The sequence below is a fragment of the Taudactylus pleione genome, unplaced genomic scaffold, assembly GCF_031769625.1.
Source record: "Taudactylus pleione unplaced genomic scaffold, aTauple2 ptg000406l, whole genome shotgun sequence".
In the NCBI taxonomy this organism is placed as follows: Eukaryota; Metazoa; Chordata; class Amphibia; order Anura; family Myobatrachidae; genus Taudactylus; species Taudactylus pleione.
This window is the reverse complement of record NW_028284808.1, coordinates 2,132,585-2,151,260: the sequence shown is the minus strand read 5'-3', so window position 1 is coordinate 2,151,260 and position 18,676 is coordinate 2,132,585. Positions and strand designations below refer to the sequence as shown.

At 42.7% G+C, this 18,676-nt stretch overlaps 1 protein-coding gene across 1 annotated transcript in view; it reads right to left on the bottom strand.

The window, feature by feature from the left end:
* PALMD (palmdelphin) overlaps nt 1–18,676 on the bottom strand; it is a 67,982-nt gene that overhangs the window by 18,034 nt on the left and 31,272 nt on the right. The window contains exon 3 of the mRNA XM_088446819.1: nt 12,255–12,385. Coding sequence (XP_088302945.1) covers nt 12,255–12,385 — 131 coding nt within the window. The remainder of the gene's footprint in view (nt 1–12,254; nt 12,386–18,676) is intronic.

Below are 18,676 nucleotides of genomic sequence, written 5' to 3'. Positions count from 1 at the left end.
CAGAAGAAGAAAAAATGCTTTATTTGAATATTAAAGCTTTTTTTTTTTTTACCATATCGGCTAAGGCCATCCTAAGAAAGTTATAGCATAGAGGGGCAGTTGGATGTACAGGTAACACTGCTATACTTAATAAATATGCAATAAATAGCAGCATGTGGAAGGTATTGCACAGAAGCCCTCATTGGCAATACCCAACTGCGAGGAATGGTAAATAGGGAAAGTCCCTATTTTTGCAGGAATTAGTGTATACTTGCTCACTCTCCCGAAATGTAGGGGAGACTCCCAAAGTGAATCATATCATCATAGACCTGCCCCCCCTGTGTGTGTGATGCAGCAAATCACAATAGTACATCACTGGAGGTGGGGGCAAATGATGTAATTTGCCCCTCCACAGGGCCTACAAAATGTTGGCTAATATGATTTAGCATTTACTTTGATTTCCTTTAATAGTAATAAATAATAATAATCCCCATAATGCAAGGAAATCTAAATAGAAATAAACTCTTTATAAGCTGCTCTAGACCATTGCTGCCCAAGGCAAGTGGCAAGTTTACCTGCGCATACACCCTGACTAGGACTAAACTATGATAATAAAATATGACTCACCTACATGTGTTAGGAAACAAAGGAGATCCAATATTCCCTTTGAAGAAACAGGAATTATACTCTACTAAACAAGACCAGACAAACCTTGTATTTTCATGAATATGTTTGTTCACACAACACACAGCCCTTTATAAAAAGAGCCACCATAATTACTGTATGTCCTAATGACATAAACAATAATTCTATTTGCCTGAGGCTTCTACCGTTCTGAGTGTTGTTCTGTATGCACCTGGTAATGAGCCCTCTGTAATATCAAACAGCAGCTGTGGTCATCTCCATTTTCCCATAATACAGGTTGTTATTAAAAGGTGTGACACTGAGGTCTCCATGGGAAATACTCCCAAATTCAGCGCTATAATAATACCATTCCTCTAATCAGATACTCAGAATAGAACTACCATACTGCACAAATGGACACATATTGATACTAACTGATACAATTAAACAAATGAATATAATTTGTATCCATTATAAAAAAAAAGTGTCACTTTTTCATGAGTCAGTATTAAAAAAATAAAATAAAATACTACTATCTTTTGTGAGCTTTGCAAATAATTAAGACTGAGTAGCCTTTCTCAGTTTATGGAGAATTCTGCACATACTTAGTTAAGTACAATTAAGTGTATTACTTAATTTACATATTTATAGGAAGCATCTATTCTACAATAGCTCTGTGATATTATTATATGTTGATCTTATAGGACTGTAAATCCCCAAATATAACATATGAACACTAATATTTGGAGGATTATTTACATCCATATTATAATGGTGGAATTGTGCCTATTATCACAGAATTGAATCCATTTATTTATGAGTGATGACTGATATTTGATTATTTATATAAATATAATAAAATATAGAAATTTGGACAGCAGTGCTCAATCGTTTTAATCACTTTATTTCATCCTTTATGCACATTCGCTCTATTTTTTACCCTATACTTTACTTGCTTTTAACCTATTTGTGTTTTGAAAAAGTACTACAGTATATGTATATGAAACTTTACTATAAAAATTTTTGTTACCAGTCTTATGTTTTAAAGTATATCTAATAAAGAAAGATTTTATGCATTAAACATATATTTTTTTTGGAGATTGAGTGCACCACTATAACTGATTTATTTTCTTTTTTCTTTTTGAGTATATGTATCAAATCAGTAGGTAGCACCACCACCTTTTTGTCTATATCTAGAGTGTGAATTACTCTTATTCTGATATACCTTGGAAAAATATCCTATTTGTTAAAACTACAATACAATATTCTACATTACCTAGTGCAGGAAGACCTTTCTTTGCATGTTCTATGTTATTAAAAGGTGTGACATTTCCCAAACACTGAGGTCTCCATGGGAAATACTCCAAAATGCAGGGATGCATATACCATATTGGTTACATGTCTAGAGCAGCACTCAGTTATTACCAGTTGTTTGTATAGCGCGCACATATTCCGCAGTGCTTTACAGAGAATATTTGGCCATTCACATCAGTCACTCATGATAGTTATTTAAGGTTGCTTGTTTTTACTTACTTAAGGTGGGTACACACCTGACAGATATATCTGCAGATGATGGTCGTTCATACACACTGAACGGTCTTCATCTGCTTGTGCCCTCGGGTCCTGGTGGCGGAGGGGCGGGACCCGGCGGCGGGTCAGGGACGTGTCCCACTCCACTCCTTGCGGCTGTCGCTGTGTGTGTACAGGCAGTCTACCGACCGCCCGTACACACAGCCGATGGACAGACATATCTGTCCATCGGCTGTGCAGCACAGCCAATGTGATATGTCGGTGAAAGACGACGTTCACTGACATATCACAGGTACACATTGGCTGACATGCAGCAGATATATTGGCTGATCAATTGATCGGCCAATGTATCTGTCAGTGTGTACTCAGCATATGTCTTCACCAACCACCTAGTTTTCCAATAATAAATAGTAGAAAAGCTGGTGAAAAGAGAGACTTTGAAGTTTATTTATTTACAGAGCCTGGGGCAATATCAACTGTAAAATGACAAAGAGTTACAATGATTTTAACAAACCAACACAAAAAAACACTCAAAAACGAACCAATACAAAGATAAAGAGTCAGATTAAAAGATTTAAAAAAATAAATAAACAAATCGGGATATACTTTGCAAAATATGCACTTAACATAATACAAATGTTTTAATGTAATGCATTAAGCCCACCAACAAAAAGTAGCTTACAGCAAAAATCTAATTTAGGGCCTGATTCAGAGCCGGACGCTCTGACCAGAGCGCTCGCTCTGAATCAGGGCCCTCCTCCATTAAAATGGAGCGTCCTCCTGGACGCTCGTATAGCTGTGGGTCACCACCCACAGCATATACGAGCGTCCAAAAAGATGGGTCGCGATGGTCTTGACCATCGCGACCATCGGACTTGCGAGGGAAACCCTGCGGTCGGGTTTCCCAGCCACAAGCCCTGGAGTGATTTTGGCTCTATCAGAGTCAAAATCACTCCCACTGACATCACTAGTGATGTCAGTGGGGCCGGCTTCAGACGGTAGGCGTTCCCACTGACATCACTAGTGATGTCAGTGGGGCCGGCTTCAGACGGTAGGCGTTCCCATGGGAACGCCTGTCTGGCAGGCACGCCCCCGGCACGCCCACCAAAGGGGGCGTGCTGTCAATCAACATCGACAGCACGCCCCCTTTTGTGCGAGACCCCGAGCGATGGAAAGCCCGTCGCTCGCCGGGTCTCGCGCATGCGCATGACAGAGCTCCCTCCGTCGTGCGCATGCGCAGTGGGGAACATCGACCCACTTGCGAGCGTACTGCCGCTCGCGAGTGGGTCTGAATTACCCCCTTAGTTTTCTATGATGCCTACAGCTACAGTATATTTCAGATGGAGGTCAACTGGCCAAAAGGGCTATTGGCCCCTGGGTTGGTCATCCACCAATTCTGAAAGTGTTATGGCTTGGGCCCCTAACCAGTGATTCAGTTGTGGTCAGGCTGTCTAAGCTTATAAATAAATGCAATGATCATCTATAAAAGGACCACAATAAATCAAGCAATGGGATGTTGATTAGCAGATCATTTTACACTCACTGCCACTTCTGCCAATAGACAAGTATTGCGGCAGAGATTCATTGGTGACTTGAATCTGACTAGGAGCCGCTATCTGTATATGTGGTTTCATGAGCAACACAACACATCATCCCTGCTCCTCCCACTCTTGGATGGCTGAGCATTCTGTCAAAGTGTAATGGTGCGTACACACTGGGCGATAAAGTGGACGACTTAACGATATCGTTATCGTTCAGTCATCCACTTTAACGTCCATTTTTAACCCCAAAACGATGAACGATAATGACGACGCGCGTTCCCGTGGGTCGTTCGTCATCATCGTTCATCGGGCTGATATGCAGGCCAACCTGACTATCTCGTCAGGTTGCTGCATGTTGGGGAATGGGGGAGAGAGCCCGCCGCTGAACGATATCGTTAATGATATCGTTCAGCGGCTGTGCTCAATGTCATGAACGACATTGAGCACAGCCTGCCGGGGACACACTACACGATATCGCTCAGGGAGCATATCGTGTAGTGTGTACGCACCATTACAATGTGCATCTGCCTATATTAGGTAGAGAGGCTATTGAATATGATTCAGTTATGCCTGTTACTAGGAATGGGTCAAGGCCCAACATAGCACTACAGGAGAGTGGGGAGCGGTCATGTCCCAGCTGGACAGTATGGCACAATCATTCACCTGTCTCGGAGGATGAATAGTAACAATTATATTGAGGGTCAGTACCAGGGTAAAGATTACTTTCTGCAAGTGGGGTCAGAGTCAACTTTATGGGTCTATTCATCATGACTTAATTATCACTAGTGCCCCCAGTAGCAGTGCCCCTTATGCACTAGTGATAATTATGTTTTAAACTCGCTGCAAGTTTTAATAATGTTTTGGAGGCATTCATCATGCCTCCCTAACATAGGTATCACTTCCGAAAAGCCGCTCTTTTTTGCGGGGTCAGCTTTTTGGAAAAGTGATACTTTCCCCCTGCAGCTGAGATATCCACAAAAACTTCCTCACTGCTGCATGTCCTTTGGTGTCCGTTCCGGCCACCCCCCCCCCCCTCCGGGTGTACGACTCAAGCCTCCCTTCCCCCACGAGTGTACGATTAGAGACCCCCCCTGCGCGTGTACGATCTGGGACCCCCCCTGCTGCCGCATCCCCTTATCCTGGCTCACCTGTCTTCTTTTGGTGGGTTCTGCCCACATGTCTGCAGTGCCCCGAAGCTCTCAGTTTGGGACTCTTAATAGATCCCTCTGCTGTGGCTGGCATGTAAACAGCAGCCTGTGAAGATTATCGGGGGCTGAACACTATCTCAGGATAGGGTTAAGTAACACCATCAAGTTCCAAAATAAATGCTTTTTCGGAACTTGATGAATAGCCCCGACACTTAATTTTCACATGCTTTTGTGAAAAATTAGTGATGACAAATAGGCCCCTATGAGTGGATTAATAAAAAACAAAGACATAAAAATGTAAGGTAAGGTGATAAGCAAAGGCAATCAGACAAGGGGTAGCAGACTGGAGAGAAAGGGGGTGTGTCACATTTGTGTGATATGTTTGTGGACCTGTGTTGAAGTCACTAGAAGGCTAGGGTCGCGCGCCGAAAAAGTGGGTGTGGCCACTAAAAAATGGAGGCATGACAACATGATTCTCCCCCGCTTCTCATCACTCTGGGAACATTCCTTTCCATTCCATTCCATATGCACCTTAATGCCCTCAGTAGTAGTGCCCTTTATGTAATTCCCCTCATGCAATGCCAACTGTAGTAGTGCCCCTTATGCAATTCCCACTGTAGTAGTGCCCCTTATGCAATTCCCCCAGTAGCAGTGCCCCTTATGCAATGCCCCCAGTAGCAGTGCCCCCTATGCAATGCCCCTTATGCAATTCCCCCAGTAGCAGTGCCCCCTATTCAATACCCCCAGGAGCAGTGCCCCTTATGAAATCCCCCCAGTAGTAGTGCCCCTTATGCAATACCCCCAATAGCAGTGCCCATATGCAATGCACCTTATGCATAGTATGGCACTCAAACCATGTCACCATAATTGTACTTTAGCACCAAATATTGAACCTGTGCAAGTAGCACCATACAAATCCAGTGACAGGGTCACTTGAGCATGTATGAAAGATTATGGGGTATATTTAATAAAGGTCAATTTTAGATCGATCTACAGTAAATTTATGTTTTTCTGGGGCTAAAACAACACATTTACTAACAGACAATTTTTTTTTTTTTTTCTGTAAGAGTTAGGAAATGTGTGGTTCTGCACTGTGTCCTGGCATTTTCACCTTAAAATAAAAATTTTCCTTACCTTTTCACCTGCTCAATGAAAAGCTCAATAATGGAATAAATGACGTGGGACAGGTATGAAGGGGTTTTGGAATTGCAGGTGAGCGGTAAAAGGATTTATTCCAACTTTTACAAACCTAATAAAAAACACTGACATTTTTCTGTACCACCAGAATGCTGGAAAGACTTTAATGTACTGAAAAACACTTGCTCACTATCACTTTTTAACCATTAATAAAAAGTTCAGAAATCAGCAATTTAACACCTTTTAAAAACCTCTTACTTTCCTTACTAACAGCCTTCTATATGGTCCTGCTATCTCAGTTGTCACTTTTTTGGGGGTCAGGGATCGTTTCCCCACTTTTTCATGCACTTCCCCTTGTCGCATTTTGTAGAAAAGATGCACACCCCCACTGCGACTACCGCAAATTAGCATTTCTAATTGGATCTCGCCTTTCTTAGGTGCGCGCATTCATGCGATGTATGCCGTTTCATTAAACAAACTTGCTTTTGCAAACATTGCATCTAATTGGATTGAGCCCTTAGGGGCATATCGAATTGGGTGCAAGGTTTAGTGAGGTAAAAAACCTTGCGCCCAATTTTGGATTACCACGGGTATGCGCGCTCCCAATACCCACGGTTTTCAACAAAGAAAAAAAAAAAAAAAAGTGGTTGCAGGGTTTTCAGCTCTGAAAACCCCGCGGAACGTGAAAAAAAAAATACTTACATGTATGGGGTTCTCTGCGGTCTCCCCTCCATCTAGTCACTGGGAAGAGGGCTGCTGGGAGATCTAGTTCTCCCAGTGCCCGTTATGGGGGGTATACACTTACACGGGGAGGGTCACACACACCGGGGTCACTCACACTCACGCTGCTGCAGAAGAGCCGGCTCCAAACGCTGCCTCGGAAGGTGAGTAATTAAGGACTACTGTAATTAAGATAACTGGATTGAAAATTTGCGAAATTAAGGATTTTAGAAAAAATCAGACTTGCTCTGGAGGTGCGAGAAAAAAAGACGCAGTGATTTATATAGAAATCAGGCACCTTATTGAATAGCAAAACCCAACGGCTGCAGGAAAAATAACCCATGCCGTGAGGTTTGTTAAAAAGCCCACCCGTATTTAGATATGCGTGTTAGAAGAAGATTTTGAGAAGCTGAAAACACTCAAGCACTGCCAAAAATGAATGGGTTTGTACCAGTCCTTGTATTAGTCAGATTGGTAACAGCCTTGGTGTAATCATAATTACAGTATGCACTGTGTACGTAAATGTCAAAATAAACAAACAAAGGGCATTTACAATTCGATTAGAAAAGTTGAGTGGAAAACTGACCTTTACGTTGTCATGGTAACTGGTACTAAATTCTAGCAAACACGGTCATTGATATTTTGTGTTCTGAAAAAAATGTTATCTTCAAACTGCAGCAAGAGCACAGAAATCCTGCTCTGCTCATCTTAGTAGCTATTCACCAAAACGGTAATATAGCGGACTGGAGAGATCAGAAAGCATCATGGGGCACGGTGTTATAATAACATCAATATATTCATTAGTAATATTTGAAGTTTCATTACCATTTGTGGCCAGCAAGTAGCACTTTGAAGTATTTACCTTTCTGTGGTAGTAAGTTGACTATTTCAGATAAATATGTAAATCATTAGCAAGTACTAAGAGTTTATAGCTAGAAAAACAATAACATTTCATATAAAAATTACCATGTATGGGCAACAAAGTTCATAGACCCTGCATGCATTTACCACTCAAAGGTACTTTATTCAGAAGAAGTCCCAAAAACTTTGCAAGGTGTTTAAATCTGACCCCACAGATGTGTCCACATAAATTTTACTACCTTGCACGTTAAACAGCCCTTCTAGTCGCACCATGCCGTGGCAAACGCATGGGGGGTTTTCGTCTGCCTGGAAACCCCCCTCCCCAGCCCACACCATGACCACAATAGAAATAGTAATGTAATAGATTGTTACTAGTGCTGCATGTTCTTCTCAGTATCACAAATTAAATAATTAGCACCACCTGTGGATCTTTTTACATGTATCAGTCAGTAATAAATAACCTGTGCACCAACTAGAATATCTGGAAAACATGCACTGTTAGAGATGCACTGCTATAGAGTCCAATATGTACATATACAGTATGTCCAGGGCAGTGCTAGGTTCTAGCTGCTCCTCCAGGCTCCCGGACTTGCTACAATAGTCTGGAATGGTGCCCACATCTAAAATAAATACGTTCAGCTAAGGCAGGATGGCCTACTGGCACATCTAATGGCTTACTGTGATCACTGGTCCTGTATATGCTGGAATTAATACACACAATACACTTTGTATGACGCTTATTAAAGCTGGTTAAGTACTAATTCTGCCCTCTTCATTGGCAGGCCAATAAATTGGCTAAAATGAAGCCTTTGGAAACCCCCCTCTGGAAATCCTGCATTTGCCACTGCTTGTCCTGAAATATTTTAATGTTTAATGCATTCACAAATAAGACAGCCAAGCAGCTTCTGCTGATTAAATTGATATGCGGCATGCCTATATTCTGTGCATGCAACATGCTTCATTACAGTGTCACAACCGCACTTGAAAGTTTAAAAAGTCGCAGGAGAAGATGCTTGGCATTACCGCGTTGCACGGCGATCATGTGTTATGTTTAACGCGATATGTAGCACATGGAGGTAAGTTGTATGTGGACATATCTATATATCAGTGGCGTCCCTCCCCGTGATGACACCCGGAGCAGGATGTAGCGTGCGCGTAAATGGACGTGGCCTCGCAGCCCGAACCCCCATTTTTCTGTCACTCTGGGGGTCCTGGAGGTGTTGACTGCCCCGAGGGACCACTCTGTGTGCAGTGCTGGCTCCCTCACTGTGTCAGGAGCAGAATGCTGCGCGTAATGCTACACCTGGTGTCGGTCACTGAGGAGTCGTCGGCACTTTGGTGTCACCCCTCAGCGGTTGACACCCGAGTGCGGCCCGCACCCCCCACTTCCCCCTCTTTATTGACTGACAAATCTTGAAAATGAACAGCACCACTTATGAATCTTTTGCCTGCTTTTGTAGAAATGAAGCGATGAGGAGACCCTTATACTCTACACTAATATCTTGTTCCTTCCCTGTACACAAGTCATTCACCTTGGTCCTGCAGTGTACCTTAGCATGCTCCCTAGGTTTGCTTCCTCTATTCCCTCTATCTGCACGGTATCCACCTACCAAAGTTAATCAGTGAATGTACTGTACACTGACACTGAATGAATACATGTGATAGGGAGATGAAAAGGTGACAAATGGGATAGAAGATGAAAAGGTCACTGCACTTTACTGCTCTACAGCAATCAACCACGTGCACGAAGATCCGTCATACAACATCTACACATGGGCAATATTAATATGTGTCCTAACAGAATTACTTATGTGTAACTGACCATTCTCTCTCCTATACTTTACTATTATTAAGAATACATACATCCATATTCTCCTGATTATTGCAGGATTGTCCTGGGGATCAGAATGGGCTATCTTATCAGGAAATGTATGTAGCTTCACCTTAAATATAATTGTGTGGCCTTATAATAAGTGTATCTGAGCATATTAAGTATATCAGTATGCCCAGATACTATTCAAGTTTTTATTTACTTTGGTGTAAGATTGTGACTATTCAACAATAATGGTGCTCTCAATGTCTCTTACTAACAGTATAGGCTCAATGCTATTAGGCGCGAGTAAGTGCAACTGTATGCCACATTTATGGTACCTCCAGTCTCACATATTTTTGTTTGCAGGGCTGTGTACAAAAAATCTGCAAGTCCGGGGTGAGATCGGGTCGCAAGGGGGGGAATTTGCGGTGCAGTAGCCGGTCTGTCTATGCCGTTGGAACCGAAACTTGCTCTATTCTCAGCTAATAGGATTGAGCCCTATATTTATAAAAGTCAAAAAGTTATTAATTATTATTGTTTTTAGTATTGTCATCATCCTTTATTTATATGGTGCTCAAAGGGTCTGCAGCGTACATAAACAGAAGTACGAAGCAAATTATTCAGGCCCTTAATGTACACAAGTAATGGTGCAGGTAGCATGTCAGTCATTCAACTTCTCTGTGACCTACAGTAGGCATGGGAAAGAGTTTGATTTCAGAAAGCAGAGCTGGACTTGGGTTAATAGTACAGAGGAACATGATCGTAACTGAAATAAAGGAGCATTCTAATCAGATGAGAGGAACATGCAAAGAAATCTACTTAATACCTTAACTGCTATTATGTGCTAAGTAATTGTTACCATTTAAAGCTCAAAAATACTACTGTATGTGTATGATTGGTGACAAAGGGGATTTCTCTTAAAAACAACTTCACCATCAATACATGTGTCTATAAAGGTCTTCAAGATCACAGTACTATATGCAAAATATGAATTTCTTCCTACAGTTTCACCTCTAATTCACTGAGCATATAATACAGTTGCTATATCTGATGTTGGTATCCTTATTTTATAATAGATAGAACAGTGGTGGGCTAGGCCATCACTTCATTAATGGACCTCACAAAGCTGTACCCTATCAAATAAGACCTGGAAGAATCAAAAATAACAAAGAAGAATCATCATTTACTTTTTATAAGATCATCATTAAATGGAAGATAAAAAATTTTTGTTAAAGGGGAAGAAATACTACGGGCGGGATGTAATAGAGATCGAGTCTGCCGGAGGTGCGGGATGCAGACTGATCTCGATCGTTTTTTAAAGTTGCAGTCATTTACAAGGCAAATCCAAACTGGCTTTACATAGAGGGTTAACTAAATGTATATAATAATAGATAAACAGTAACAATGGGAGAATCTAAATTTAAAGAGTGTAATGCTGGGTACACACTTTAACAACGGATAGGTCAGACATGCCCCCGTTTCCGGAAACGCAGGCCGTCCTTGCCCCCAAAACTCTCCTGCCTGTCAATCAGGCAGGGGCTTGGGGGAACGCTGTGCATTATTGCAGGACCCGTTCTGCACATGCGCAGTAGGGGTCCTGCACAAGCGCAGACCACTTACCATTGCAGATGTGCGCTTACCATCGGGTTAGCATACATCTCTGAATCAGGCCCTAAATGAGGAATCTGGGACATAAAAAAGGCTGATTTATGGTGGTAATGGTTACTTGTGTAACAGTTATTGCGGCAAGGCTGCCAGTGGTGGTAATGGTTACTTGTGTAACAGTTATTGCGGCAAGGCTACCAGTGGTGGTAATGGTTACTTGTGTAACAGTTATGGCGGCAAGGCTACCAGTGGTGGTAATGGTTACTTGTGTAACAGTTATTGCGACAAGGCTACCAGTGGTGGTAATGGTTACTTGTGTAACAGTTATTGCGGCAAGGCTACCAGTGGTGGTAATGGTTACTTGTGTAACAGTTATTGCGGCAAGGCTACCAGTGGTGGTAATGGTTACTTGTGTAACAGTTATTGCGGCAAGGCTACCAGTGGTGGTAATGGTTACTTGTGTAACAGTTATTGCGGCAAGGCTACCAGTGGTGGTAATGGTTACTTGTGTAACAGTTATTGCGGCAAGGCTACCAGTGGTGGTAATGGTTACTTGTGTAACAGTTATGGCGGCAAGGCTACCAGTGGTGGTAATGGTTACTTGTGTAACAGTTATTGCGACAAGGCTACCAGTGGTGGTAATGGTTACTTGTGTAACAGTTATGGTGGCAAGGCTACCAGTGGTGGTAATGGTACTTGTGTAACAGTTATTGCGGCAAGGCTACCAGTGGTGGTAATGGTTACTTGTGTAACAGTTATGGTGGCAAGGCTACCAGTGGTGGTAATGGTTACTTGTGTAACAGTTATTGCGGCAAGGCTGCCAGTGGTGGTAATGGTTACTTGTGTAACAGTTATTGCGGCAAGGCTACCAGTGGTGGTAATGGTTACTTGTGTAACAGTTATGGCGGCAAGGCTACCAGTGGTGGTAATGGTTACTTGTGTAACAGTTATTGCGACAAGGCTACCAGTGGTGGTAATGGTTACTTGTGTAACAGTTATGGCGGCAAGGCTACCAGTGGTGGTAATGGTTACTTGTGTAACAGTTATGGTGGCAAGGCTACCCAGTGGTGGTAATGGTTACTTGTGTAACAGTTATGGCGGCAAGGCTACCAGTGGTGGTAATGGTTACTTGTGTAACAGTTATGGTGGCAAGGTTACCAGTGGTGGTAAACGCCATCATGATCTCAGAACACACCTAAAGCTGCCAAAGAACATGTCAAGTACATAAAAATACAAAACAGTTATTTAACCTCACAGTTATTACAACCAAACTTAATTATTAATAAAAACACCAACCTGCTAATGTTATGTTCCAGGAGTTTGATCTGTTTCTGGTCTGCTAGGTTTTGTCTCAACATCTCTTCTTGCTCCTCGGGGGACATTGTACTTAGACCGTCTAACAGCCATTTTTCTCGCAGGGCTTTTTTCTGGAAAGTTAAAAAGTAATAAATAATAATAACATACAAAACGAATAGGAGCTGCAATTATGGTTCACTAGAGGCGGGGAGGATTGCTAGGGATTGCAGCGCTACAACTAAATTGACCACATTCACCTACCACATATAAACTTGGCATAAATCAAATAAAGTCTTCTTAAAAATTCAAAATTACAAAGTTAACCAAGACACAGGCTTGAGTTTTGGTAACAGGAATCCCGCTATCAGTACTGGCCTGCAATGTCACCAAGTAGTGTTCACAGTCCAGAATTCAGTAATATGTTGAAATAAAGTACATTTATCAGCACAATAATCTATATAATAAGTGAAATGACAGAATGGCTGATTAGTAAAATACAATATAATTATTTGGCCTACCACATGGTCGGTGCTGCATGCTTCCTGCAATGTTTCTGTGGGACAGGGCAGATCAGATTAGTGGCCCCCTGGCAAATGGCAGCACACAAATGGACATGCTGTCTTTTCAGCACGGACTGTTTGCCACTGGCACCTTGCTTCACTTCAGTATGCTTATTACAAAGTAGTGGCTTCAGCACCATTCCTGAGAGTCGCATAACAAGTAGGCGCCAGTCTCTGGGGAACCTTGTCTTTCACAGAGGTACACACACAGTCACCATCACCAATATCATGGAAGACTCAAGGTTATAGAGGGATAGGATGGAAGATAGAGCTGCCACTGTGCTTACCCAGGATGGACCAATTTGTACTGCCGTGTACATACTGCTTGTTACATCTGGGACAAAAGTGAGCACAAGATATGCGCCATGGCTCCAGTTGCAGCTGTAGGTAGCCGCCTAGAGGACTACATTGAATTTCTTTCTACTCCTTTCATTCAATCCCCTCCTGATTTGTTTGTCGCTATTGGATTGTTGGTCATAGCTTGTCTGATCATGCTAATATGCTGCTGGTATTAAGAATGTGATTTGCCACATGTGACCTTAAGGTGTTTTGGGAGGGGGATGTGGTGTGATGTGCATTATAATATATTAATATAATATGACGTTGCATTGTATGCTGAGTACACACTTACACGACGGATCAGTCTGCTGTCTGATTCGCTGTCTACACACTTACCAATCGGCTGCTCAATAGGTCTGGCCTGACATCACAACTGGGCGGGCATTTAAATTTACACGCCCAAATTGTGATGTCAGCCAGTGTCTATGGGCGTACACACAGTCAGACGTACCGATAGATCTGCAAGATATATCAGCATTGTCTGTGCTGCAGGGCCGACATGATGTGTCAGTGAATGTCGTCGTTCACAGACATATTGGCTGTATTCACCCGCCGATGCACTTGCGAAATATCTTTCATTGATCAAACGAAAAATATATGGACAATTGTGTATCCAGCATGAGTAACAAAAGTCTTTAATATCATCTAAAATCATTTGGTCATTGCGCCAGTTTCTGCTCATTTCCCAATAACCTGTTGCTGTAAATAGTTTCCATATTCTGCTGCATTTGTCGCCGTTATGAAGCCCTTTCTCAATCTACATAGCTCTAGTTTGCCATGTTCTTGCCAAAGTAGTTTATATAAATAATGCGTCATAGACAAATAGATTTTACAATACATTTCCACTAAAGATGACTGGTAAATTTAGTTGGCCAAATAGAATTGTGAAAGGTAACGAAGCATTCCTTTATAAACTGAAATACAATGACGTAGCTATGTTAGGCACTAGACAGTGAGAAAAAAGAAACCCTATAGGAATAGCCAGGACCAGCAGGGGCGGTTTAAAAGAGGAGGGGGCCCATGTGCAAACTCTGTGTGGGCCCACTCCTCACTACTGCGCACACCTGTGCCATGTTCTCGGTGACTTCTCTACTGCCCATGCGCAAATCTCGGGGAAAATGGCCATCGTGCTATTTTCCCAGAGAGTTCTGCTGCTGCAGCGTAGACATGGGCCTGAGAGGTAAATATTAAACATGGGGGGCAGGTTTTGTAGTGCGGACACTCTTGGATCAACCCTGGCCCATGTGCACCGTACACCCTGCGCCCATTATAGATACGCCAATGAGGGTCAGATTAACAATGTCAGTGGATGGGACTACAGCCCCAGCCCTAAACATAAATATAGGCTCATTAATATGACAGCATGATGATAACCAGCCGCCCACCCATTATTAAAATTGTAGTTTTATTTTCCACACAAAGTTCTGAAATTTTTCGACATTTATGTATCTATGGAAATTTTGGGGCAGATAGTGTAGGGTTGTACATGCTCACATGGCACTTGCCAGTCCCACACAGCACTGGTCACACCTCCTCTGCTTCTCACAATACTCCATACTTACCAACTATCCATGATTGTCAGGGAAACTCCCTGAAATAGTAGCAATCTCCCTGATTGCACCTTACCCCCATTATGTAACTGTTATATTAAACTAAAATAGAGATATATACGTTCAAATGGCATCATTATATAATTTCCCTGCATTGGTTATGGGGCACTATGATCCCTATGGCTACATACATTTTCTGAAAAGTATCTCTGTTTTCATCAGCAAGTAGATCTTACTAACTGCTTTGGGGCTCATTTACATATGGATGTAAATCAATTTTATGACACACCTCTCAGATGTAGCAGTACACGACCACATTTAGGTGTTACTTTCACAATCTCCCTGAAATGCTTTTTAAAAAGTAGGCAAGTATGCAATAGGCCAAGGGTAGACAACCTCGGTCCTCAAGAGCTACTAACAGTTCACGTTTTCCAGACCACCTAGCTAGTGCACAGGTCATTACTCACTAACACGTTTGAAAAAATCCACAGGTGGAGGTAATTATTTCAGTTGTGATTCTGTGAGGAGACCTGGAAAACATGCACTGTTGGTAGCTCTTGAGGACCAGGGTTGGCTACCCCTGCAATCAGGGGAGTAGCAAGGGTGGCAAGGGGAGCACCTGCTCTGGCCAGGGCGCTGGAGATCAGCCATCCGACGAAGGGCAGAGCACCTGCTGAGCTGAGTGTGAAACACATAAGAGATCAGTGCTTCCAGAAAAGGGGCATGGTGTGGACGGAGCAGCGCTTGTGGCTCCGCCACATCACGCCCCAGCAAGGACGCACTGATCTCTGTATAAGGCATAATGTGAATAAGGGGCACTTCAATGGCAAAATGTGAACTATGGACATTACTGTGACATAATATGAAATGTGGGGACTACTGTGTAGCATAATGTGAAAAAATAGCCCAAACTGTGGCATAACATGAATTAATGGGTACTAATGTGTGGCATAACATGCATTGTGCCCATTATTTTGCAACAATGTGAATTAGGGGCACTACTGTGGCTAACATGAATAAAAAACACTACTGTGTGGCGTACTGTGAATAATGGGCACTACTGTGTGACATAACGTGAATTGTGGGCACTACTGTGTGGTTTAGTTTTAATTGGTGGAATTACTTTAGTGGGTTGGAAAGATCTAGCCCTCCATGTCCCAGTTTGATACTGCCCCTAATGTTTATTTTTAATTCCCTTCAATTTTCCCCCACATGCTGGACACACCCCCTACCTGGCACACTTGGGGGGTGGGAGCGCGGTAATGCACACATGCTTCGGACACCATGGCTAAACGCTTAATACGGATCTGGGAATAGCCAGTAGTGATACTAATTCTGGAACACCAAATCAGGGTTCATTACAATACCTGCATTGCTAGTGTATGCCTATACTCCTACCCAAACCACACCTATGAGCAGAAGGAATTGACAGTCATAGTTCCAGCTGCTAATAGATTATAAATTCCTCAAAATGAGAATATACAAATACAGTGCAAAAGATTACATTTGCCAGGACTTTGCACCTCCGTGAAACAACGAGATGCATTCGGCATCCCGGCGGTCGGGATGGCGATGCTTACATTACTGGCGCCAGAATACCGATGCCGGTCACAATCCCGGTGCCAGCATCCCAACCGTTCAGATGCTGAAGGTAAGTAGCGGGGTGGTGGGGATAGTTAGGGTTAGGCACTAGGGGGAGGGTTAGATTTAGAGTGTGAGGAGGGGGAGGTTAGGTTAGGCACTAGGGGGGGGTTATGGTTAGGCACCAAAAGCAAGTGTTAGGGTAGGGAGAGGGGTAGGGTTAGCATACTGACCCTGTTGGGATCCCGGCATCGGGATTCTGTCCGCCAGTATCCATACTGTCGGTATTTCATACCGATCCCGAAACAACTGTTCCTGTAAAATTCAGCTTCCCTGAAATTTTGCGCACTTTAAGTTATTTTTAGTCAAAAGTGCTCAGCTAACAGACTGGTTGCTCAGGTCTGGTATGGAGCATTGTTTAATGGAATGACATTTCAACACATTTTGTTTACCAATTGCACGCTTCTGAGCAAACAGTTTTCTTCTGAAAGAACGTCTTTCTGTTCTTGTGGTAGGCCTATATTTATTTACACAGTAGGGCACATGGCATGCATGCCTTCGTCACAATGTTCTGCTGAAAAAAAGTCATTCAAATAGGTCTTCAGAAGTATGTGAAGTACTATACAGTAACTTATGTAAAGGTTCCACATAACTGTAATCTCGATGTAAAGTAGCTCAGGAAAATGTGGATGGCATGAATATGTCAAAGCAAAGTGCTTATTCCAGCTAATATTGACATTCACCAGAGATTTATGGGTAGTGGACCTGATTCATAACGAACCACAACAGCAATTGCAATAGCGATTTACGCAAGCAGTCTCACTGCGATAGTATGCTAATGCACTGCGATCGCTATACTGTCGCAGCACAACATAAGGACGCCCACTTTACTTTACACACATCCGTAATCCTTCGCAAGATAGCTAAACCATCGGTAACATGGAGTACAATCGCTGCCTCACGCACACTTGCACAAGCTTTGACCTTACTCAGAAATTGCTAATCTCATTGCACGCAGTGGGAGCTCAGGCTGCGTATGACATCACAGTGGATAATTTATGCACGCCCCTGCAACAGCTTTCAAACACACTGGCACGCCTGCGTTTCGCCGACCACCCCCCCCCCCATAGCCACCTCAAACGGTACGTCCCGTCAATCACTCTGCATTGGGTCTGCGTAGCCACTGCGATCACAGTGGCTGGTTCGAGCACGTGCACTGCGATACATACACAGTAAGCGGCAATCGTCCGATTGCGTGCGTACTATCAGTTGCGATCATTGCTGAATCAGGCCCAGTGTCAGAAATCCGGCCTTTCGCAAGGAAATTATCATTAGATAATAGTGATAATACTGTGCAGCTATTATATGGTGTGAAGTAAGAAAACAGTGAAATACAGCTTTAGTTGTTACAACAGAAGGGTATATCTATTCACTGACTATTCCTACTAGCAGCATTTGGCCAAGTTAGCCACTCACTGACTATGAACTGCATGTGGTGTCCACAATTATAGAAGGGTTATCACTGCCATCACTAGGCTCCTTCACTAGCACCTGGCAGTGACTACTCTTCATCGGCAGTATGTCACTTATGAAGCCGCACATTACTGGTGATGCTGATGGAATATGTTTGACGACTTACTGTGTAGATCAGGATTAGTAGGTCGTTGGGAGAGCATGGACTCTTAGTTAAGCATAAGCTATAATCAATTGGCCACAGGAAAAGAGCAGTGAAGGAACAGCTGTCAGAAGTGTAAGCCATCTGTGGCCTTACCTAGTTCTTGTAAGAGCTGCTCCAAGTGAACATTTAATACTGAAAGAATATAGAGTTTATATGGGCTACTATCCCTATTCTATACATTTCTTTATACTCCACAGGTCTGCGGTCTAACATACCTGTCCTCAGTCCCCTTAACCGATCTTGGCTGTGCCTCTCATCTGTCCACCCAGTTCAGTGGTAAAAATTGGGTCTACTCCTCTGTCTAAATACAGCCAGAACCAGGGGATTCTCACTTCATTTTGGCAGAAAAATCTAAAATTAAGGTGTTCTGCATAAACTCATAAAATAGGACTTTGCCACCACTTAGGGGTAAATTTACTAAAGTGAGAGTATTTTCTAGAAGTGGAGATGATGCCCAAAGCAACCACACAGTAGTGCTCCTTATATACATGTTACGCCACACAGTAGTGCTCCTTATATACATGTTACGCCACACAGTAGTGCTCCTTATATACATGTTACACCACACAGTAGTGCTCCTTATATACATGTTACGCCACACAGTGGTGCTCCTTATAGTCTAATCCAGTTCTACTAGTTGGATGGAGCAAGGGAGAATTCCCTTTTTTAAATTCAAAATTTTGAAAACAAAGTACAAAGTATCATGAGATATGA